The sequence below is a fragment of the Leopardus geoffroyi genome, chromosome A3 (genome assembly GCF_018350155.1).
Source record: "Leopardus geoffroyi isolate Oge1 chromosome A3, O.geoffroyi_Oge1_pat1.0, whole genome shotgun sequence".
NCBI classification, from domain to species: Eukaryota; Metazoa; Chordata; class Mammalia; order Carnivora; family Felidae; genus Leopardus; species Leopardus geoffroyi.
In genome coordinates, this window is record NC_059336.1 from 55,038,578 (window position 1) to 55,063,591 (window position 25,014).

Below are 25,014 nucleotides of genomic sequence, written 5' to 3' on the forward strand. Positions count from 1 at the left end.
CCATCTGGGTTCGTTGATACAGCTTTTGGAATAATGAGAATTGGCCAGCCTGTGGACAGAGTCGCAGGAGCTGTGCCAGCCTGGCCTGACAGGATCCCCACGCAGTGTGCTGAAGAAACACCATGAAGGAAAAGGACTGGGAGAAGGAAAAGGCCATGGGCGTCATGGGCGGTGGGGTTCGCTATAGAAAGAGGCTGGTAGGGGCTCATAGCAGATGGAAGGCCGGGCAGGCAGAAAGTACACAATGAGCTGCCTTTTGGAGACTGGGGTAGACTGATGAGAGAGAGTGAGCGGATCTCATTTTGTTCCTGTGGGAACAAAGCATAAATAATGTGTTTCCATGTTCCCAGGAAGGTGGTGGTAGAACTATAAGGTGGGGCCTCCCCTGAAGCCCCACCCTGGGGTGATTTATGAGCCTGAGGCAGCCTGCCATAATTATGCTTGTCTCCCGTTGACTGAACTGATGTGTTTTGAGATTAAATTACAAGCTAGTATCCTGAAAGTGATTTGAATTCTTTGGAGCTAGATCTATTCTGGAACTCTTTAAGAGATCGTATGTTCTATCGCAGTCTCCCAGTGCCTAAAACAGTACGTGGAGAATAATGGTTACTTAATACATTCTTATCGAGTGGATTTAAAAGTCCGTAGGACATCAAAGCAGTATTACCGTTCTTGTATCATGGACTTAAGGTCAAACACTGGGCATTTATTATTTTCCCATTTCGTTCTATTATTCAGTATTCCAAAGGTAACCTGGAAGACCGTGGTTTACCTGAGTCAAGCATTGTCTCTCACACAAAACCTTTCGTAAAACCATCAGAGACGAATCAAGATTTTAAGTTTTTGAAAGTTACTAGTTTCTATAACCAAATTATAAAACATCCCTGAGCCCGGCCCACATACTTGATAAAGGCTCATTAAATTAATCGGTACGTATATCCCATAGTGGTAGACCTTGTCAATCTTACACCTTACCAACCATCTAAAAATCGATTTCACATTGATTCTAAATACATAATTATATTCTTTCTAATAGCAAACTCTTTGAACTTGCACCTTGCTCTCGTCCACCAGAATTTTGATGGAAAAGAAACAGTTCAGCTAGACGCGTTTTATAAACAGTGTTAGAAGTGAGCCATGTCTGTGTGTCGATACTACTTTTTTTTTTTTATGTATTTTGAGAGAGCACGTGAGCAGGGGGAGGAGCAGAGAGAGAATCCCAAGCAGGCTCCGTGCTGTCAGCACAGAGCCTGATGCAGGGCTCGAACCCAGGAACTGTGAGATCCTGACCTGAGCTGAAATCAAGAGTCGGACACTTAACTGACTGAGACACCCAGGTGCCCTGTGTGTCAATACTTCTGTCCATAGGAAAGCAAGCTGGTGCAGAATGTTCTCTGGCTGCAGTTCCAGGTATGAGAGCCTGTGCCCTTGGACGAGGCCCTTGGATGTGTATATGTGTCTGTGCAGAACATCCAGCACCTTTCCCTGATATCTGGAACCTGTGGCAGGGTGTCTAGCACGTTCTTTGCAGAGATGCTTGGAAGCGTCCAAGCTGGCTGGTTTTTGCTTCTTGACCCCACCAGGCCTCTCCCGGGCTGTGCAGCTGTGTGTACACATGGATGTAGAATCCAAACCCAGTAGGGAAAATTCTGCCTGCTGTGGAAGCAGCAGTTTATCTGGAAGGGGGGAAAGAGGCCAGAGACAGAGGAGGAGGAATGAAGCTCAGGGTCAGTGACGTTAGGAAATTTTCACGGCATCAGATGCCAAACCGCATTACATTTTGGGTTTGGTATGCAACGCGGATCGTTCACATAACACGTTCCTCGTTTTCACTGTCGATTTTGGCCCACGTATTTGTACTCTCCATCCATTTCTTCAGTCATTCCACAAGTCTTTAGAAGTACCTGACCCTGTGTTTGTCACCTGCTGGCGAGGCCACAGCAGTATGCCTGCCTTCACAGCACTTACGGTTTGGTGAGGGACACAGGTGATCACAATGTCACGTAGTGTCGTGAAAGCATTGTATTAAAAAAAAATTTTTTTTTAATTTTAGAGAGAGAGAGAGCAAGTGGGGGATAGGGACAGAGGGAGAGAGAATGTTAAGCAGGCAGAGCCCACATGCAACAGACTGATTTTCTGAATTCTCTGCAAAAAGTTCTGTTTGACTGTTGACAAGCAATGGAATTTTCCAGCCTGGGTCATTTAAAGATGGACACGGTTTCAGCAGGGACTGACTTACGGGCACTGCTGCTCAGTGTTGTGAGAAGGATTGGGGAATATTGCAGATATTTCATTTTTTAGGAATGACTGTTAGAGAAGTCTTGCAAACCAGGGCTAATGCAGAGAAATACTTGGGTCTCCAGGGGAAGAGGAAAATGGCACCTCAGGGGTCGTTCCGAGTCGGTAGCTGAATCAATGGAACTTGGAAGACAATGCCTAAGGGCGACCTCTTTTGCAAACCCGGCTTTTTTAGGCAAGCTTCTGTGGCCCACCCAGCCTCCCTCTGGGAAGGCCAGGCCAGGCATCTGGCCAGCCTGCCAGCCACCTCCCTCTATTCCCAAGACATTTCTCTGGTTAAAAAAAAAAAAAAAAAAGGCATGAACTTCTTGCTTTTAATGTCCTTGTGTCTTTTCTACCTTGTTTATCCTCCGTTCTTTCTCCCCTTTTCTGTGTTTCTCTTCTGTGTTCCCAGCTCTGATACCCCCGCTCTCAAACTTTGCTTCATGGTTTTTAAATCTGCAAAGATAGGGGCACCTGGGTGGCTCAGTCGGTTGAGCGTCCGACTTCGGCTCAGGTCATGATCTCGCAGTCTGTGAGTTCCAGCCCCACGTCGGGCTCTGTGCTGACAGCTCAGAGCCTGGAGCTTGTTTCAGATTCTGTGTCTCCCTCTCTCTCTGCCCCTCCCCCACTCATGCCCTGTCTCTCTCTCTCTCTCTCTCTCTCTCTCTCTCTCTCTCTCTGTCAAAAATAAACATTAAAAAAATTTTTTTTAATTAAATAAAATTAAATAAATCTGCAAAGATAAAAATAACCCACCTATATAAGCCTGTGGACTTGAAGTTCATTTATTTAGAGAGAGAGAGCATGAGCGCAAGCGGGGGAGGGGCAGAGAGAGAGGGAGAGAGAAAATCCCAAGCAGGCCTCATGCCGTCCTTGCGGAGCCCGATGTGGAGCTCGAACTCACGAACTGTGAGATCATGACCTGGGCCAAAATCGAGTCAGACGCTTAACCGACCAAACCACCAGGACCCCCTAAGCCTAGGGACTGTGCATCACGGCTCCAGTGCACTCGGAGCCTTTCATTTTATACCTGCCCGAAAGCTGGCCCTCGGGGGAGACGCTGAGAACCCGGTGCCCGGGGCTCACCTCACCCAGTGCAGTTAGCTGGGCCTGGAGCCACGCCTGTACCCTGCCAGCCAGCTTTTTCAAATGCCCGGCTCGTTCTGAGCTGGAGGGGGAATGACCTCAGAGAACGGCTTCCCCCTGGGAAGGGATGAGAACTCCAGGTTCAATGTAACAGCAAGTCAGCAGCCACACCCTGTGTTCAGGTACGTCCTTGCACCCTGCCGCTCACCTTTCAGTACTTCTGTGTCCCAGGTAATGTCCGGGAACCCAGTCTAACCCGTCAGGGGGACGCGCAGGTTCAGAGGGGAGAAGCCATGGTACACGAGGAGGTTGGGGGAAAAACAATCCTTACAGAACCGGGGTGTCCTATTTTTATTTGAAGAAATGACTCGGAAGGAGACCCCAACACCCTGGAAACTTTCTAAGGAGTCACTGCCCCTCAGTTTCATCTTCCTCACCCCCACTTGGCAAAGTCGGGCCTTTACGTGGTGAACTCTCAGCTGGGCCTCCTATTACCCGTTGCCTACAGGGCAAAGCCAAGTTCACGGTCAAGAGTAGAGGCCCTCCTGTCTTTGAACTTTGACTACCTTTACAGCTTCCTCTACAAATACCCTACCCTGCTCCTTATCACTCCTCTGCCCTCCGCCCTCTGGCCTGCAGTCTTCACCTGGCTTATCCTTCTCCAGCACAAGGAGAGAGACATGTCTGGGAAGCCTCTCCTGCCCTCCCAGAGGACCCTCATTGTGTCTCTCCATCACTGCCCTGAGCATGGAGCTTTATCATCTGATGCACAGTTGACTGTTAAACAATAGGGGTTTGAACTGCACGGGTCCACTTGTACACCGATTTTTTTTTGTCCCAGTAAACGCAGTACATTACAGTAAATGTATTTTCTTTTCCTTATGATTTTCTAAGTGACATTTTCTTTTCTCTAGCCTATTTCATTGTAGGAACACGGTATTTAATACATATAACATACAAAATACGTGTGAAGCAACTGTTTGTGTTATTGGCACGGCTTCTAGTGAACAGTGGGCTATTAGTAGTTAGGTTTGGGGGGACATCAAAAGTTACACATGGATTTTTGACTGCTCAGGGGTTGGTGCCCCAACCCCCGCGTTTTTCAAGGAACACCTGTGTATCTGTTTTCCACACTAGACTACGCGTTCTTTCAGGGAGGGCCTGTATCATATTCATCTTTGTATCTCCAGCACTTTCCACAGCCTCTGACACACAGTTCCAGCTCCACTGACGCCTCTGGAATGAATAATCAGGTGTTCTATAGATTTAAAAATACAAAGTTACGGGAACCTTCTAATGCAGGACGATAGATATATGGTTTGTTTTTTTTTTTTTTTTTTTTTTCATTAAAAAGAAGCTTAAGATTGATAGTGTAACTTTAAATACACACTTTTTAAAAAAGAATGTTGTCCGGGGCACCTGAGTGGCTCAGTCAGTTGAGCATCTGATTCTTGATATCGGCTCAGGTCATGCATGATTTCACCGTTTCTCAGTTTGAGCCCCGAATCAGGCTCTGCTCTGACAGCACGGAGTCTGCGTGGGATTCTCTCTCCCTTACTCTCTGCCCCTCTCCCACTCGTCCACGCCATAGAAAGAAAGGATGGAAAGGAAAGGAGAGGAGAGGAAAGGAAAGAAAAGGAAAAAGAATATTCTATTTGGTAGCAGTTAATTAAGGGAAAATCGGTATTAAATACTCTGTGATAGAAGAGAAGCTCTTTGGGGGCGCCTGGGTGGCTCAGTTGGTTGAGCGTCTGACTCTTGATTTCGTCATGATCCTAAGGTCATGGGATCAAGCCCCATGTCAGGCTCTGCACTGAATGTGAAGCTTGCTTGAGATTCTCTCTCTCTCTCTCTCTCTCTGCCCCTCTCCCCCACTTGCTTTCTCTCTCTCTTTTTCTGTATCCAAAATTTAAAAAGATAATAATAAAATAAAAAAAGCAGGGAAGCTCTCTGTTTTCTCATTAGCTTATGAGCAACTTACTTTGACTCTCAGGGTCTGTGCTTCACATAATTCTCTGGGAACCCTCAAGAGGACCATCTCAGATCAAGTGTACCTTTCTCTGCTCCTCAACAGTGATGGGTGTTCATTTTACACCTAAACCCATTGGTTTGACAGAAGTGCTCTCCTGATCCTTAAAATTGCAGTGACTTCTGAGGGAAGATAAGGAACAAGGTGGGAGAGAGATCCACCATCATGAGAATCCCATTTGGACCCTCTGAGCAGGTGGTCGCTACTACTCTAGTCCTGCTGGGAGTAGGTGTCAGTGCCGATGACATCTGTCTCTGGAGAGCCTCCGTCATACTTTGGGCAGATGGGGAGCCCTACCAGTTCTTAGAGTTTACTCCCATAGATGATTTCTGTCCCAGGCCCGTGGAACTGGAGGAGGTAGAAGGCACATGTGGCAGGTACCTGAACAGCATCATGATCATTACCTTGAAGGAAATTCACCCCCTTCACTGGCTCGAGAACATAGGAAAGGTCTCTGGAGAAGCGGCTGGTGCTGTCTGCATCCTTTCCCTCGCACCATCTGTGCTTTGTCCGAACCCACGTGGAACCACTTTTTGATTTAGACTGGGAGTTTGTTGTTTTCTAACTTGGATGGCTTTTCTCTAACTTTCTAACTTTTGGGGAAAGCTCATGTGAATCCTCTTTTCTCATTAATATTCCTGGGCCCTGGTTTCCTCCATCCGTAAAATGAGGCCGTTGTTGTAGATCCTCTCGAGATGTGTTTCCATCTTTTAAAATTGTACAGTTTATCGTTCTGTCTCCTTTCATTATTCTTATTTCAAGCTCTCAAATCCTTATTCTTACATTTTTGTGAGAAGAATAGGCAGGCCGCCTCTGGTTCCGCAGGTACACGGCGATGTTTATTGGAAAAATATAAATGTTGGAAACACAGCTCCCAATTATGATGATATAAACAATTGCCACTTTCAAGAGCCAATAACTAAGGAATTACAGGAAAGCATTGAGTCTTCAGCCAACATAGCTGCCGCAACCCGAGATGGCCTGAGCACAAAGGATATTTATACATTGGGTTTCAGAAGAATAATTCAAGTGCACAAGAGCTTCGTATTGTAATGTTATCACAAGAATATCCAGACAATGTTTTCTTTAACTCCGGGAAGAGCCGTTTAGAAGGCCGAATCCTGCCACATGTGTCCAGCTGTGCGTTTAACGCTCTTGGAAAAACATTGTTCTATAAACACAGAAATAACCAAGTACGGGTGCTTGAAGGAGGTTTAGTTCTTTGCTTATTGTTGTCAGGACCTTGGACATACAAGAGCACAAAATTAATAAACGCTATCAAATTTGCCATGATCATAAACCAGGCAGCGATATTTTTTTTGCACCACAGGCTATTATTCCCGAATTTCACTCTTAAGATGGTTTGAAAGCCCTGGACATCGATCCCAGTGTAATTACAGTTCGCGAAACATGGCTCAGAGTTACAGTCGTCAGTCTACCTGTTTAACAATTTGTAAAACTGTGCACACTGAGCAAATTACATATTGCCACTTGAGAAAATACCGAAGAAGACCGAGTCTGTGTTGTTAACGCCCCAGAGGCACGTCTTGTCCCAAGTACACCCATAGTGGCTTGTTTTGGGGGGCAGCTCTAACATGTTCGTAGGGGAACAGCACATGAGGTGAGCTGAGAAGCTCGTCCTGCCGTCCTCCTCCCCTCCTCGTCCCCTTCTGCCTGTGCACACTCTATGCTCACCCTGGAAAAAATGCAGAGTGACTGGCACAGAGATGCATTCTTGTTCCTCTCTGAAAGGCGCGAGGTGTTGCCTGGAAAGCCATTGACCGCAGTCACTGCATTTCCCACTGTGTGATAATCTCTGTTCTTGGAAGCCGGCCTTCCCCTTTATCCTGTTGTCTGGATTACCTGGGCCTCGGAAGGGTTATCTTTTCATAGGGAAGAAGTGACTCGTCCCCAGGGACGTATGGCAGTTTCTCTAGTGCAAGGGCAGGTTTTGCTTCCCAATGTCTTTTCAAGGTCAAGGGTAATGCTCTTTTGGCCTCTCAGGTTTACCAACTCCTGAGGCCCCTCCCTCTGGGCACTGGTTTCTTACTCTTCAAATTTATGCATGATAAAGGGGAGCTCATGGAAAATCTTTTTATAGAAATGAACATATTGTTTCTATCTCGGCCTTTCTATTTTGGGGGCAGGGAGAAAGGGAAGATGTGAGGCTGCGTCACACGTTTGAAGCATAGACCGAGCCCTGCCCGGATGAGAGCTCTGTGTCCAAAATTGACAAAGCTTTTTGTGACACAGTCAACGAGAGAGGGGATGTTTAAGGCAGTGAAATGCGTTCAAGCAACAAAACGGCCCCCAAACTAATTTTTTTTTTTTTAAGTATTACTGAAAATTCCAACCTTTGAAAGGGTGAGTTCTAGTCCTTTGCCCAGCGGGGATCCCATCCCTTGGCTAAAGATGACAGCAGGAAGGCATCGGGAGTGTGCTCACAGGAACCTGTATTTTCTCTTCCTGATAGGTCGTTGAAAAGCCGGGCGTCATGATGACGGAGCGCTTTGACTGCCACCACTGTGAAGAATCTCTCTTTGGCAAGAAGTACATCCTGAGGGAGGAGAGCCCCTACTGCATTGGGTGCTTTGAGGCTCTCTACGCCAGCACTTGCGAGGAGTGTGGGAAGCCCATCGGCTGTGACTGCAAGGTACCCCTGCTCCCCCTGCCCCGGGCAGCGCCGAGCACTCCTGGATCCCTCTGTGCTCCCCCGAAACCACGGGCCTCTCTGTGTGGTGTGTGCTGAAGCCCGGACCCATGGGGCCTATTGAAATTCCGTCTCTTGAGCCCCCTCTGATGGGCTTGTCCCCTCCAAGAAGCCTCTCCGAGCCTCCTCCCTCTGGCTGGTCTGTGCCCACTCCTAATTCCATAGCACTGGTTGGTGCATTTCCGGGCCATTTATGCTAAGGGTCCTGAGCACACCTCTTACATTCTGGCTGGTGGTGTCCTGATCTAACCACCCCCCTCCCCCCACCTCCCAGCACTGTCACTGTCTGGAAGGCAGTGCTCTCTTACTCATGTTTGTCCCGTGCTGATTCAGAAGCAGTCGGTGCTGCTCAGTAAATATTTGATGAATGCATGTGCACATGAGTGAATTGGAGCTGATTCCCAGATAAATGGGCACATAAAGCACTACATTCATTGGACCATTAGGGGCTCTTTTCTTCCTAGTGGGAGAAGAGCAGGATTTGTACCGATTCTTTCTCAAGAGAAAAAGCTCATGCTTAAGGAATTACCAGCTTTCCCACTGTGGGTGGGAAAGCAGGTTCAACAGAGGTTACCGGTCATTTGTGCTGATTGCGTGGGATTGAGTGTCCAGAACCCTAGCCCGTGCTTCTCAGCATATCTGTAGTCCAACCTGGACCACCCAGAAACGCCCCTGGAGGTCCACCCGTGTCTCTAAGACCTCTGATATCTTCACCTGCTAAACGGTGGCCAAAACACACTTGACAAGACTTTAAGTGACTGTCATCCTGAGAGTCACAGAATTGGTACAAAATGGGGTCCCTTGGGGCAGCTCCAGAGGAATTCCCAGCTTCGTGGACTTCAAAGCAATTCATGGCATTTTGGTGTCTCTATTCTGCTCTCTTCCCTTATACGCTTTAGGGAATTTGGCACTCTCCTCTGTGGTCATGAATATCGATACGTAGCTGCTGCCTCATTAGGTTAGGCAGTGTCTGCAGCTGGACGGTTCTAACACAGTCCGTGTTTCATATGTTACTTTTGTTTTAAGTTTTTATTTCTTTATTTTGAGAAAGAGAGAGCATGTGAGCACGAGTGGGGGAGGGACAGAAAGAGAGGGGGAGAGAGAATCCCAAGCAGGCTGCGCACCATCAGCACGGAGCCTGGTGCGGGGCTTGACGCGGGGCTCGAAACCACAAACCGCGAGATCGTGACCTGAGCTGAAATCGAGAGTCGGCTGCTTAACAGACCCCCCCCCCCAGGTGCCCCTGTTCCTTACATTTCTTCCCTTGATTACATCATTTCTAGGAAAGGCAGGAAGCAGAGCGCTGCACCGTCACTTTCTGTTGCTGGGTATTTGGTGACAGTTGGGGAATAACTTCCATCGTGTATGGAGCGAAGCCTTTGCCCCAAGCGGGCCCAGTGGGCAGCCCAGGCCACCTGAAACCAGGCCACAGCCATGTATCTTTTGGCTACAGAACAGGCAAGGCCTGCCAAGAGTGAAAGAAACCAAACTCAGCAGTAGTCCTGTGTAAACTTCCCAACGTGCAGAGAGGCGGGGCTGCTGCGAGCAGAGAAAAGTGGCTGATCTTGCTAGTCCCAAAAGCTAGACACCGTCCTGTCTGTAATGTCGACTGATGTAGGTCTCACGGTCCCTAGTGGGTTCTTAGAGGGCTCTTAGTCCCTGTTCTTCTATTTACTGGGCCAAGCATCAAAGCTCAGACACCAAATGGCCCTGTCCTCGTCCTCACTCTGTGTCTCGCTAGCTGTGTGAGCTTGGGCTGATTACTTGCCCCTCTGTGCCCGTCTTGCCCTTTATGAATTGCCGATGAAACAGGTGCCAGTTTCATGGGGTTACTGCGGTCTGTGGATACGAAGCCTCAGCACTCCAAAGAGCAGCGGATGGTCTTATAAACTCCATCTGACTACTTCCCTATTCTTTCTGCAACACGTTTCTTCCACGCCACCCTTGGAAGCTTCGCGCTCTCTCTCTCTTGCTCCATCTCCATTATAGAAACATCACTAAAAATGTCTGGTCTGAGGAAGAACCGAGAGGCAGAAGACAAAAATGATTCTCCTATAAAAATGTAACCTGGGGGGTGCCTGGGTGACTCGGTCGGTTGAGCGGCCGACTTCGGCTCAGGTCATGATCGCGCGGTCCGTGAGTTCGAGCCCCGCGTCGGGCTCTGTGCTGACAGCTCAGAGCCTGGAGCCTGTTTCAGATTCTGTGTCTCCCTCTCTCTCTCTCTCTGACCCTCCCCCGTTCATGTTCTGTCTCTCTCTGTCTCAAAAATAAGTAAACGTTAAAAAAAAAATTTTTGTTTTAAATAAATAAAAATAAAAATGTAACCTGGAAGAGGCTTCAGTAGGTGAGAGGTTCAGCCATTCTTCTGACAAAGAACAACCGTAGTTTAGAGGAAATGTTTTGGATGTTTGGGACTAGTCACCCTTGACTGGCGGCTGAAGGAGAAACTAAGGGCGCTTCCCATTTTTTCCCAATACGATTGAATGGAAAGACCCTTCCAACTGGCTACCCTTCGGCACATACTTGATGAGCAAATAAACAAGAATCCCCCACATGGGGCCAAAATCAACAAGACTGCTGCAAAGCCAGGAGTTAATCACGCTGAACTTTTCAACCCAGATTCATGGTTTACTACACGTGGAGTTGAGCCATGTGGTTTTTCTACATTTTGGAAGAAAAAGAGATTCTTTCCCGAAGTTTGCCTTGGCCGTTTGGGGCTCCTGAATATTTGGAATGGTTTGCTTGACTTTCAGAAGGAATTATGTAGTTGACTTTGTGGAGGAAGCAATGATAGGAAAAACATTCCTGTTATTTGAGGGAGTAAAGCCAAAAATCTTGGCAGGCTTGATCGAGCAATTGAGCCGACAGTCCTGGTGACCATTCTCTTTTCTTAAAAGAGCAGGGGCACCACGAGCCCCGCCTACCTCCTTTGAAGGACATGCGTGGGGGTACAGATTTCAGATATTGGCACACCAATGGGACTTAGGCTCATTTTGTGGGTACTGAGTGACTTTTATATGACATAGATGAGACCACAGCGCGAGGTTTCATAGTCAGCTCACATACGTGTGAAAACACTTCGGTGTGGTTACTCAGTTGTACTGAGTTATTTCTGCTTAGTTACTCCGAGGAGATGTGCTCGCAAAGGGTAAAAACCGTTCACTTCACGACCAGTGGAATAGTTGAGAACAGGCAATGCAAATAAAATGTCGTGATCCTCTGAATGACCCTGTTCCTGAAATTTTTCTTGGACATCTGTGGTTACTAGCAAAAAATGTCTTAGCCTGATTACAGATAGTCTTGGACGGGTCCACTTATGCTCTGGGCTTCAAAAACTCAAGAAACGAAGGACAACGTAGGCAGGGCCCCTGACTTCAGAGGTGGCTGCTAGTACCGTGCAGCGAACAAACTCTGGGCCGTATGCCTGGCTCGGTGTGTTTCTAGAGCACACTTTAAGCTTCCTAGTAATGAAGTGGGAAACATCAAACTGATAATCAGGCCCAAGTCCACCCACCAAACTGTAAGTTTCTCAGCAAACATCTAGAAAGTTCTTAAGGAACAGAAAATCGCTGGGATCCTTTGATAGAAAGCAGTCAGGGGACTGAAGGGGGAGACAGAGGCTCTTACCCCTCCAGTGAGATCTAGATGTCTCTGGTACACTTTTAGAAGGCTCCTGACCCTGGCTGGTGTAGGAGGCATGAGATTACAGTGGAAACACCTGTCCTGCCCTGGAGCAGGACGCAGGCCTCTCCTGCCCACCTTTCTGGGCCGTCATGGGAAAGGCTACTATTCCAGACACGTTCCAGACACGTCCTCACAGTCCAACTCCCCCACCCGGCACTATTTTTTATTTGTTGAGGTGACTTTTAAGTGCTTAGTGAGTGAATCATCTTTTTAGAGTTTCCATGTAATTTGTTCACAGGGTTTGTAATGGGCACTGAAAATATGTCTATTTGTTTAGACATCCTCCTGTAAGAGAAAACCGTGTCTCTAAGGGGAAGTGAGTGCCGATCCACTCACTACGCAGGATCACTAGACGCGGGAATGAGGCTAGCCATGTGGGTAACACGGGGCCCTGGAAAACCAAAGGGGCACCTGCAAGGCACGCCACCAAAGGCACAGGGCATTTGGCAGTGAGTCGGCCCCCACCAGGGTGGGTCTTGAGCCAGACTTGCTGAGACGTGGGTAAGTTATGCCGCCTACAGGGTTCTGTTTCCACGTCTGAAGACGGGGCTGCCGGCCTGGCGACTGTCACGGGAATTTAGTTACCATGGTTGGGACACCTGATATAGGGCCACGTAGATCGAGTGCTGTCCTTTCTGCCATCATCCGTTCTTCAGGACTTCTGTTCTTAAGTATTGGAAGGAACATCCAGTTGGAAACAGGATGCCCCGACAGTCGCAAAGCATAGAATGCCTTTTCAAAGTGCAGAGTGTGAAGGATTGTGAGCACCCACCTACCACATGAAATCTGGTGGATTTGAGGAGCGGTGGCTTTGGGAGATCTTCATCTGAACCAGTCCCGGCACAGGTGGAACGTGATGGAGGGGTGGCGCCAGCCCCTGCTGCCCAGGGTCACCTCCAGTCAGCCGAGGGGACGAGGGCCCCTCTTGGCCACCTGGTCGTCCCCCTGGCTCAGCTGGCATCTCAACAAGGCACGTTCGGCGTCACGCGAGCAGCACTTCCCATATCGGGAATGTTTCTGAAATGGAAAAATATAAAAGCTGAAAGGAAGTGTTGGGTCCTAATCTCACATTGTTTATCAACACATTACTGCAATTGATGACATTTCTGTGAGCACAAGGTTAGCCATGGTATTTTTCCTGGGACGTGTAAAAGATTCTTTCTTTCCTTCTTCCGGTCTTTCTTTCCTTGTCCTTCTCTCTCTAGGGGACTTTAAAACCAGCATATTTCTAGGACATTTTGAGCTTCTTGAACGTCAGTCAGTGAGTCTATACTTCTTAACCTTGTGCCTCCAGCATCTAAACGGTGTCCTTTGGGGACCACGTGGTGTACTTAAGATACATAGCAGGATTAAGCTAGATGGACGAGCTCAGTCCTAAGAATGAAAACGCACCATCTCTTTGGAGCTGTGAACGCGAGAAATGAGAAGGGCCTCCAGGTACCAAAGCTTTGAGAGAAGGATTTAGAACACGACATGAAGCTCAGGTCCAGGCACAGGGTTGTGGCCCTTATAATAGCCTCTTGTACTTCTGGTGGTATTTTCTGGCCCAGCTCTCAGCTCCAGGGACTCCTGTGCCTAAACTCCTACCCCACACCGAGAGGAGAAATTTGTCTTGGCCAGAAGCCTCACCGTGCCCTCGGAAGGCAAAGCTGGCAGTGTTCAGTTACCTTCCTCTTGCCATAAAGTCTTTCCTCGCTTCCTATGTATTGTGGGCTTTCTTAAGAAGTGAGTCCAAGAGGAAGCTGTGACATGAATTTATTAGCTTAACTCAGACTTCCAAAGAGAACACAAGCCAAGAGCCCAGGAAAGAGAATTACAGGGAAACCTGATAGCCTAATGACTTAGATAAGGGTTTCCATGCAGGAGTTTGAAGAAGATGTCAACACAAGCATGTTAGCTGGGGTGGCCCATGGCTTGCCTTGGGCCGGGGCAGCTCAGAGCAGGTGGCGTGTGAGCTGGGCTTTATAGGGAACAGGGTTCTCCCAGTTGGAGAGGAGGGGCAGGGCCTTGTGAGGCAAGGCAAGGCAAGGGCCAGGGTGCAGAGGTGTGAAAGGTTGGCAGCTGGGCTTTGGAAGGTCAGGAAGTCTTGCATTGATGCGTAAGGTCTGCTAAAGTCACGTGGACGGTACCTCAAATGTGGAGGAACACTTTCTAGTGCCTAACATCTGCCAACGCGTAGCTCTCATGTTGCACGTGTGTTTTCAGGTTAACCGTAGGAAAACTGGGCTTCTGCGGTGCTTCGGAGCCCCAAGCACATTTAAAGCAGCTTTTCCCACGACTGTCCGTGCACGTTGACCACTCCGCTGCTCTTTCCTCCCATCTGGGTACTCACTAAGCGGGCTGGAGACCGTGGTGACATCTGGTGGCTTTGCTCTCACAGTGTCGCCCATAGAGGTCCCTCCCTCAGTGTGTTTGAAGATCGGTCCCCAAAGGCAAGTTTCCTTGAACCCATGTTTCCTTTCCTTTTCATTGCACTAATGAGCTGTGTAGGCGCTGTGTGTGTGCCCTGGATGCCCTGGGCAGGGCAGCCCCCAGCCCCACTGGGCCACCTTCCGGGAAGCAGGCCTGGGATGGCCTCCCTTCTGCCCTCGAGACCTCCCCGGGGCTTCTCAGCCAGGCGGTGGGCGATTCACGGAGCACGGAAAACGCTTCCAGCTTTTCCACGACGGCAGTCCTTTCTGAGGTGACTGGCCTGCACAGGGGGCACCCACCTAACATCTGAAAAGGCTTTTCCACCTGCTACAGAATAGTCCAAACCGATCGCTCTAACTGTGGTAAAATACACCTAGCATAAAATACGCCAGCTTCGCCCTGTTGAAGCACGCAGTTCAGTAAGTGGCTTCACGTTGTTGTGCAGTTCAACGAGGCTTCACGTTGTTGTGCAGCCAGCCTCTGGGACTCTTCATCCTGCAAAACCGAAACTCTGTTCCCCGTGAAACACTAACTCCCCGTCCCTCCTCCCCCAGCCCCTGGCAGCCACCGCTCTACTTTCTGTTCTGCGCATTTGACTCCTAGGTACCTCGTCTCAGTGGAGTCGTACAGGACTTGTCCTTTCACGCCTGGCTTATTTCGCTGAGCGTAATGTCCTCAGGGGTCCTCCACGTGATAGCTTGTTGTCAAAGTCTCCTTCCTTTTTGAGGCTGGATAATATTCCATCGTATGCATGTACCACATTCTTCTTAGCCGTTGATCTGTTGATGGACACTTGGGTTTCTCCCACCTTTTGGGTGACTGTGGACAATGCTGCTTTGGATGCATCCATGTCTACAAGTTCCTGCTTTCAATTCTTTATGCCAACACTGTTTTCCATAACGACAACAAAAAAGTTCAATGCATGTATTCTGTAGCATTATCACAATGATAGCATGATTTAAAACCTCCCAACTCTTTCAGCGTCTGGGTGGCTCAGTCAGTTGAGCATCCGACTTTGGCTCGGGTCGTGATCTCGCTTTCGTGCGTTCGAGCCCCGCGTCGGGCTCTGTGCTGACAGCTCAGAACCTGCTTGGGATTCTCTCTCTCCCTCTCTGTGCCCCTCCCCAATGCATGCTGTCTTTGTCTCTCTCAAATAAATGAATACAAACTTAAAAAAAAAAAAGTATGAGATTACTTAGGATTCCTCAGGTGAGGTCAGGAGCAGCACAGAGACCACACGATGTTCTCTCCTGGATTCATTTCTCCTTTTCAGCCTTTGCTAGAAAGCGTGGATTCTGACTTCTTAGTAACCCCTGCCGTCTGTTCCCGACTGTGTGTCCCACTCTCGTGCACAGCCTCAGCCGGCCTGATTCTCTGCGGTGCCTTCTGTGAGGTCTCCTTCCTGTCCCCCCGTACGTCCCCCACCACATGTCCCACATCGTCTTCGCCTTTCACGCCCCTGTTTAAACAGCTCATGCCCCCTCCACTGCCTTCAGGGTAGTCTTCTGTGCAGACATTAAAGGGCCCTCCTGTCCCGACCTGGATTTGAACCTTCCTGCCTGGTGCCCTGGGCTGTCCCTCCAGCCAAGGACCCTTCTCACTCACACCTCAGCTGTGCTCATGCTCTGTCTCTGCCCAGAAGTCCTTCTCCGACCCCCTATGCCCACCTCCCTGCTGTCCATGGGTTGTCCACACTCAGCCCGTGCCACCTGTTCCAGAACTCTCTCCCAACCTGCTTCCCACCAAGTGACACCAGAGCCCTGTCCTCGTGGCTGTCTTTCTGAAGTTCCCTACATCCAGGCTTCTCTGTCCAGCCAGGTGTCCCAGTGACCCTGCTGTCACACTTGGTTTTGCTGGGCTCCCTCAGAGCTGAGGGCTGCGCTCTGTTTCTCTCACCAGTTGTCAGTGAGAAGCAGTGACGAGTCGTATGTTTTGTGTTTCACTTTCTTACAGACAATATTGAGGGGGAATCCATTTGTTTTGGGGAAGCATCTCTTTCACACACTCTCTCTCACACACACACACACACACATACACACACACATCTAAATAGTTGCTCTGAAAGCCCAGCCTTCCTCATTTTCACCAGCAGGGTCACGATCCAGGAACGCCCACAGGCTTCAGCCCCCGTCTGCCCCCAGGATTTGCACGACTGCCCCGTGCCGTGGGTCAGGCAGAGCAGCCGTGGCCGCTCCGGCCCTCTCACTGTCTCATGCTCTGGGTCTGCAGGACTTGTCCTACAAGGACCGACACTGGCATGAGGCCTGTTTCCACTGCTCGCGGTGCAAGAGCTCGCTGGTGGACAAGCCCTTCGCTGCCAAGGAGGACCAGCTGCTCTGCATGGACTGCTACTCCCACCAGTACTCGTCCAAGTGCCAGGAATGCAAGGAGACCATCATGCCAGGTCAGGAGCGCGCCCTCCACCCTCCTCCTCCCTCGCCATGCCTCAGAGCAGGCATGCCCTTTTTTGCCCTTCCACTGGCTGAATTTGTCCGAATCTGGTCATTGCAGCAATGGGTATGGTGCCCCGCTGTGCGCCAGGGGCTGGGCCAGGGGCCGGGTGCTCGCAAAGCAGTGAGCCCCCTGTCCTCCTGGACTTTGTGTCCTACACACACAGACATTCGTTTTCAACAGACCCAGACTTGACCCCAGCTGGGTCGGGTGTCAGAGGAGTAGTGAGGTGGCTTGTCTGTGATGGGGGAGGTGGGACTGTGTCCCTTGGGGGAAGTTTCTTGGGGCAAGTTGGTCTGTTTTGTTTTGTGGGTCTTTCATTTTTTAAATTTTTTTTTTCAACGTTTTTATTTATTTTTGGGACAGAGAGAGACAGAGCATGAACGAGGGAGGGGCAGAGAGAGAGGGAGACACAGAATCGGAAACAGGCTCCAGGCTCTGAGCCATCAGCCCAGAGCCCGACGCGGGGCTCGAACTCACGGACCGCGAGATCGTGACCTGGCTGAAGTCGGACGCTTAACCGACTGCGCCACCCAGGCGCCCCTGTGGGTCTTTCATTTTTAAAAAACTGAGTGAACACGCGGTTTGTGAGTTCGACCCCCATTGTCAGGCTCTGTGCTGACAGCTCAGAGCCTGGAGCCTGCTTCGAATTCTGTGTCTCCCTCTCTCTGCCTCTCTCTGCCCCTCCCCACCCTTGCTCACACTCTGCTTTCTGTCTCTCTTGAAAATAAATAAACATTAAAGTAATAGTAATAAATAAATAAATAAATAAATAAATAATTTAAAAAACCACAAAAGACTAAATTGAAGTGTACAATTTTTAAAAATATTTTTCTGAGAGAGCACAAGGAGGGGAGAGGCAAAGAGAGAAGGAGACACAGAATCCGAAGCAGGCTCCAGGCTCTGAGCTGTCAGCACAGAGCCTGACGTGGGGCTTCGAACCCACAAACCGTGAGATCGTGACCTGAGCCGAAGTTGGACACTTAACTGACTGAGCCCCCGAGGCGCCCCTGAAGCGTACAGTTGAATACAATGGGAATTTTCGTAATTTATCAACTGTTGTGATGCCTGAAGTATTTTATGGTTCGTATTTGTAAGCTGGATTCATTTCAACAACAATCACTTAAGAACTTGAGGTTTGGTTTGTTAGTTGAGGTTTTTTAGAGGGACGTCAAATATGTGAAACTTTCAGGTGCAGTTTTGAAGGAGTTGAGGTCCAGACCGTAATAAATAGAAGAAAGCACCAAGTCCCCTTCAAAGTGATTTTTAAAACCCGCTGTATTCATGAACCCCAGACAAGACGTGCGAAACGAATGGAGCTTGAGAGTTTCGGGCTGGTTGCATCAGGAGGTTGACGTTAATTTAAATACAAATTTTTTTAGTGTTTATTTATTTTAGAGACAGAAAGACGGAGCATAAGCAGGGGAGGGGCAGAGAGAGCCAGAGACAGAATCTGAAACAGGCTCCAGGCTCTGAGCTGTCAGCACAGAGCCCAACGTGGGGCTCGAACCCACAAACCGTGAGATCATGACCTGAGCTGAAGTCAGACACTTAACCGACTGAGCCACCCAGGTGCCTGTAAGTTTTAAAGCCCAGGGTAGCCTGCTGAGTCACAGTATTTCACACGGCAGCTGGATTCCTGCTGACATGTAATGGGAATTAGGGTTCCCGAGGTCATTTAGAGCCAGACTCTTGACTCTTTAGCAGAAAACTGCTTGCCATGCCCCAGAGTTTTCTTTTTCTTTTTGGTTTGCTTTGTTTGTGGCAGTGAAGAGATACTGAAGAGTTTTGAGCCGGAGACTGATGGGCAGGAAGTATAATTTTAGGAAGATATATTGGATAAGAAATAAAAGGCGAGGGCACGAGATGGTTTCTCCTGGCTACTACATTTCTCTGGCTAATACATCTCCACGATAACTGACTCCATGCTCTTACAAGGAACAAAACCCCCAGAGCAAGGCCTCTTACAGAGGTGCGTCCATGCTGCAGCTGTGGGACAGGGGCCCAACGTGGGGGCCATGGAATGAAAACCAAAGCCCACGTACAGCAGAGCTGACCTGAGGTCACGGGTATGGACGATCACTGACTTCCTTCTGCTTTGGCAATCGTGGTTAATTCAGAAGGTAGAGTCACAGAGGACACACAGGATGAACCTTCACAGAACGGAGGTGCTCACAGCCTCCCCAGAAGGAGAGCAAAACAGACGTGTTGGGATCATGTCCAAATCAACTAGGTTTAGTCCAAGCTCTAGCAGGCCTGAGGGTCTTTGCTTTGCTGCACAGTAGCTGTGTGGCCTTAGCCACTTGGAGCTGGGGGAGCCTTGGTCTCCCCGCCCCCGCCTGCACTTTAAATTCAAAACCAGCCCTGCAGATACTGTTTTATGCCACCACCGTATGTCTGTCCCGGCTTCCCCCTCACTTCGGCGCTCCTTCCCTGAACCATCGGTTCTCAGGGAAAACCTAGAAACCGACAGATTTGGTTGGCTGTTTGCTGGCTTTGACTTTCCACTGATCATTGCCCCTCACCGAGACTTCACTAGAGAAGCCTGGCTCCTACCGGCTATGGTGGACCCAGAGCAGAGGAATCAGGAAGGGGCCCCGGGGATGTCGCATGTGAGTACTCTTGAAGGATGAGCTGAGTTTCACCCCTGGAGAAGTCAGAAAAGGGCACTTCTGGCAGAGGAAGTGGACTCAGCACCAAAGTCAGAGTGTCTGGAAAAAGCTTGGTTGAAAGGGTGGTGGGGGAGGGGGGGAGTGGTAAGGGAAGAGGGGAGGGGAGGGAGAGGGAAAAGGAGATAAAGAAAAGAAAGGAAAAGGAAAGGAAAGAGAAAAGAAAGAAAAAAGAAAAGGAAAGGGAAAAGAAACAGAAGAAAAGCGCTAGATCATAGCACGACCTTCCTTGCTTTGGTTCCATTTTTTAAAGGGCTACCAAATCAAGATGACTAGGAGTACAGATCATCAGCGTAGCTTTTGCAACGACCTTAGATACACAGAACAAGAGGCGGGTACTAACTGACAAACCCGCCTACTGGCCACAACCCTGACAAAAGTTAACTTCCCAAAGTAGTCAGGAAACTAGAGTCTGTCACAAACCACAGCGAGCCTCTGTTCGCAGAGGATTCTGCAGAATCCTCTGAGCAGCCTCTCAACTGTTGCCAACCCTTCACCAAGTTTCTGGTTCCTCACTTGTTTATTTGAATCAGGAAAACAACAACAACAACAAACAAACACCCCTTGGTCAAGACCAAGACCGTGTACTTGGCATCTGCCGGAGAAGCTGGGCATTGTCAGAAAGAAGGAAGTTTGCTGCCACCTGCTGGCCATGTTGTACAACAAGCTATACAGGTGTGACTGCAGTAAATAATTGGTACCTCTCGGATACGCACCCACTGTCCCAATTGGGCCTCGAGTGCCCACCAGCTTTCCGCCTAGAGACAAGACAATTCCCTGAGGCCGGTGTTGATATAAGACGGTTATTCTGGAACACGCCGAGAAGGCACTTACACGGTCTTGCTTGTGGTCTTTAGTGATCATCTGACTGCCATGTATTCATTGATAAAAATCCTTTGGTATTTTAGCTGTTTAACCAGAGGGAAGGTCAGAGATTAAAGGAGCAAGTGGCAGGGGCACCTGAGTGGGTCAGTCGGCTGAGCGTCCGGCTTTGGCTCAGGCCATGGTCTCTCAGTTCGTGGGTTCAAGCCTCCTATCGGGCTTTGTGCTGACAGCACTCTGCTCCTCTCCAGCTTACACACACGCTCTCTCTCTCTCTCTTTCTCTCTCTCAAAACTTAAAAACATTTTTAAAAAACATTTAAAAAAAGAGCAAGTGGCAAAAATATACGTGGAAAAATAAGCCCCTGGAGACAAGGAAAATCATTCCAGATTTATATCATAATTCTTCTATTTTTACCTGAAATTCAGTCACTGAATGTCATTTTCCTTGTTTCAGGGTTCATCACCCTGTGATTGGGTTCCATAGCTTTGAAGATCATTATGTACCCCTCCATGAATTCCCTCACACACATCCCCACCTTCCAGCGCCTGTACTTACCCTGAATATTTTATATACTCTGTGGGAGTTAGTGCCCAAATGTCCTGTCTGGGAAGTACAGGAAGCTGAGACAGTGACCCAAAAATGACATCTAATAAAATAATCTTGCAACGGTTTTCTGCATATATCCTAATTCCTGGAGATACGGACATCTCTTTGTCAACCTTGGAAGCAACCAAAACACAAACCCTTAGCCTGTCATCTCGCCCATATTATCTTTGGACTTAGGCTAAAGGCGAGTTTCTAGATGCCCGAGTTACGCTGCCTGCCTGATGCCAGCATGCGGCCATCCTGGTTCAAAGCTGGCAGTCCTGCTCCCAGCCTAACCACCGCCCCCCCCGCCCCGCCATGCTCTGATCCCACGTTGAAGTGCAACTTATGCGCCCTTCCTTCTACAACTGCAAACTTTCAGTGAGCCCATGGGTTGGCCAACAGGTTACCAGAATGAATCAAATACTTGGGGCCTTGAAGCCCACACTTTGTCACAGCTCCTTTCTGCCATTGTAGGATGAAGCATCCGTAGACAATTGAAATAAATGAATAGGTGTGGCTGTGCTCCAGTAAACCTTCAATTGTTAAATGGGGGTGGCTGAGACTGTGCGCGCAGGCCCTACGTAGCGCACTGGCCCCGGGCGCTAGCTCCGATATTTGGAGCCCTTTTCTTTTTTTCACCCCCTACCCTCCTGTCCCCCCCAAAACTTACCTTCTGCTGCATGCAAAGGGCTCTTGCATACAATCTGTCTTGAATCATCTCTTTCTGTAAACACACGCTCTTTTATTTTCTGGGAAAAGTACGGGGAAACGTCAGTCAACAAATACCGAACATTTGGCTATGAATCCAGCTTGGTGGTGTGGGGGGGGGGGGGTGAGCCAAACAGCATTTCCGTTCTCTAGACTTCTTAATCTACTCGAAGAAATCACGTAAACCTATCAAATGATAACAGCCATTCGAAAAGAAATGGGATGTCACAAGATAAGATCAGAAAATCGCTAAATGGAACGTATGAGTGTTACGTTTGGCTTTTAATGATAGCGCTCAGTGCAGTGCATAAAACCGCTACGACACATCACAGCTTGGTTTATTTACACAGCAGGTCACATAAAGTGAGCGACGTGGAGGCTCCTCACTGAATCAGACTTGAGACTCTAGGTTCATTTACACCCCACCAATTTCCATCCCGTTGGAGAGCCGAAGGGTGTTCGTTCACGGGGCCCCGGGCTCTGGGAATCTCACTCCATCCGGGATTGGTCTGAGCTATGCCAGATTTCTCTTTCTGTTATGCAGTGCTGAGAGACAGAGACAAATACTTGTTCCAGTTAATGTTCATAACCACCCTGCTGGACAAATAAATCCCAAGTATGCACAGAGACTGTTCTAGAAGTGGGGTGTATGGCAGTGAACCAAAAGACAAAGTCCCCGCCCTCTCCAAAACATTCCCACTTAAGAGGCGAGCCTCTGAGAGCTGAAGTGACTTCCTACAGCCCCAAAGCCAGATGGTGGCAGGTTCTCAATGCAGATCGTAGGGGCCCCGAGCTGGTCATGTTGTCAACTCTGCTCTTTGCTGCTTCTTCTGGATTCTCATGACAGGTACACGCAAGATGGAGTACAAGGACAGCAGCTGGCACGAGACCTGCTTCATCTGCCATCGCTGCCAGCAGCCAATTGGCACCAAGAGCTTCATCCCTAAGGACAACCAGAACTTCTGTGTGCCCTGCTACGAGAAACAGTATGCCTTGCAGTGTGTTCAGTGTAAAAAGGTATCTCATGCTCCCTCGGACCTTGCGCGCTCCATTCGGTCTGCCCCCACGGCCCCTGGCTGGGAGTCCTCCCTCCCCGGACAGACAGACACCTGTAAGACTGGAATGGCACAAGAGTCTTGCAAAATCCTCACGAGCGCATGTGCATTTTACCTGCTGGACGGACCCCCGTCCCGGTTCTTCTTTCAAGGACATGAGTGCCCCTGTGACCTGAGAGAAAAATCCTGGTCGCCTCCCTCCGACAGCATTGTCCAAAATTTGCCCCCGTTTATGGCTTCATATTAAAGGGGAGGAAAACTTACTGTCCCAGAGCTGTCCTGATATGCTCCCTTTCCACCGGTAGACAAGAAACCAGCTGCTAATAACCCTAGTGGGAGGGAGGGAGGGATGTGAGAAACGGAGGAAAGCTGTGCCCCGAGCGCTTGCAGACCCTCTTTGGCTCCGGCCCCTTTACCAACTCTGCTGTTGGGCCTTTGGGGGCCCAGCCTGGTCTCCGCCTGCGGCACTTTTCTTTTTCTTTTTCTTTTTTTTTTTTTTTTTAATTTTTTTTTTTAACGTTTTATTTATTTTTGAGACAGAGAGAGACAGAGCATGAACGGGGGAGGGGCAGAGAGAGAGGGAGACACAGAATCGGAAGCAGGCTGCAGGCTCTGAGCCATTAGCCCAGAGCCCGACGCGGGGCTCAAACTCACGGACCGCGAGATCATGACCTGAGCTGAAGTCAGCCGCTTAACCGACTGAGCCACCCAGGCGCCCCTGCGGCACTTTTCAAAGGGCGCAGTATTTCTAACTCCCATTCAGCCTTTCTTTCTCATTTCCTAAGGTCTTATTTCTGTCCTGGTTTGGTTTTTTTTTTTTTTTTGGTTTTTTTTTTTTTTTATTACCACTTTAAATTCCACGTCTCCTGATTTCCGCTCTTCTGGTTATACTATTTATCTACTGTTTATTCCTTCCTCCTTAGCTGGAACTCTCATTCCCGTGTTTATTTCAGGAAGCTGCTTCTCCACTCTCTCCCTTTTTTGTTTGGTTTGCTCTTTCCCACCAAGAGCGAAGGAAAGTTCATGTGATTTGCTTTTCTTCCCCTCTTTTCCTCCCAACCTTCATTGCCACGTTTCGTTGCGGAAGTGATGGTAACACATCCTCTGGGCAGCACGGCCCTGTGTGTGTTCATCAGGACACATGACAGCATTCATGCCAGAAACATCCATCACTCCTGTAGTGAAGTAGGCACCCAAGGCTACCAGGGCCCGGGGGGGGGGGGGGGAGATGCAGTCCAGCGGCAAATATTCGAGTACTTACTGCCAAGTGGGCTTTGGAGGAGAACAGAGTTTAACAGAGTGTGTACTGGGAGGACATGAGCTAACCTGAGGGGTGGGAGCCAGGCTGGTGTTGAGGGAGGGGCGCTCTGAGAGAGTGACCCTGTGCTGAGCATGTCAGAGCTAGCCGCGTGGGGATGTGGGGTGGGGGCATGGGACCTGGAGTCCAGGCGCAGAGAGGAGAAGGATGTGTGTTTCATCCTGAGCAAACCTCTTACATACACACATGCCTTCTGCATTCACATAGATACCTTGCAACAGAGTATACTTTGCATAAGTCCTGTTCCAACGATGAAATTTAAAAAAAAAAAAAAAAAATTTTAATGTTTATTTATTTTTGAGAGAGACAGAGCACGAGTGGGAGAGGGACAGAGAGAGAGGGAGACACAGAATCCAAAGTAGGCTCCAGGCTCTGAGCTGTCAGCACAGAGCCCTATGTGGGGCTCGAATCCACAAACCGTGAGATCATGACCTGAGCCAAAGTCAGACTCTTAACTGACTGAGCCACCCAGGTGCCCCTCAGCGGTGAAATTTATAGGAAGATCAGTAATGCTTTATAGTTTAATGAAAAGATATGATAAAGGGAGTCCTAAACACTGGCACCTGCTTTGTCTTTAACTAGCTATTAATTCTCAGGCAAGTGGCTTAATTTCTCCAGGTCTCCGTTTTGTTCATCTGTAAAATGAAAATGATATCTGTATTATTTCAAGGTCTTTATACAGTTGAGCCTTGAACAACACGGGGATTAGGGGTACCAACCCCCCTGTGCAAGTTGAAAATCTACATAAAACTTTTGACTCCCCAAAAACTTACCTACTAATAGCCTGAGGTTGACCAGAAGCCTTACTGATGACCTAAATCCTCGATTAACACATATGTTGTATGTTATATGGATCGTATACTATGTTATTACAAGAAAGTAAGCTAGAGCAAAGACCATGTTATTCAGAAAATTCTAAAGGAAAATACATTGATAGTACCATACCGTGTTTATCGAAAGAGATCCACGTAGACGTGGACCCGCGCAGTTCAAACCCGCTGCTCGAGGACAAGACTGTCCTGACTGTAAGGACGAGAGGCGGCAGTGGATGATGGGGCCGCGTTACGGAAACAAGATGCATGAACCTGCCAAGGGCAGGTGTCTCCACTCCATTCTCCATGGTTCTGTGGAGCTGAGACCCGCCCGTCCCTCGTCCACTGTTGAAATAAATACGAAAAGCAACAACATGAAAAGAAAAA

General features: G+C 48.8%; 1 protein-coding gene across 3 annotated transcripts in view; it reads left to right on the forward strand.

The window, feature by feature from the left end:
• The window catches only part of FHL2 (four and a half LIM domains 2), a 67,375-nt gene that overhangs the window by 36,237 nt on the left and 6,124 nt on the right, over positions 1-25,014 (forward strand). For 2 of the 3 annotated variants that reach the window (XM_045445549.1, XM_045445552.1), the window contains exons 2-4: positions 7,869-8,048; positions 16,431-16,605; positions 22,290-22,459. In XM_045445549.1, the coding sequence (XP_045301505.1) occupies positions 7,890-8,048; positions 16,431-16,605; positions 22,290-22,459 (504 nt within the window). In that variant the 5' untranslated portion in view covers positions 7,869-7,889. Of the gene's footprint in view, positions 1-6,739; positions 7,760-7,868; positions 8,049-16,430; positions 16,606-22,289; positions 22,460-25,014 lie in introns of those variants that run through there. The other variant, XM_045445551.1, reaches the window with a different exon arrangement.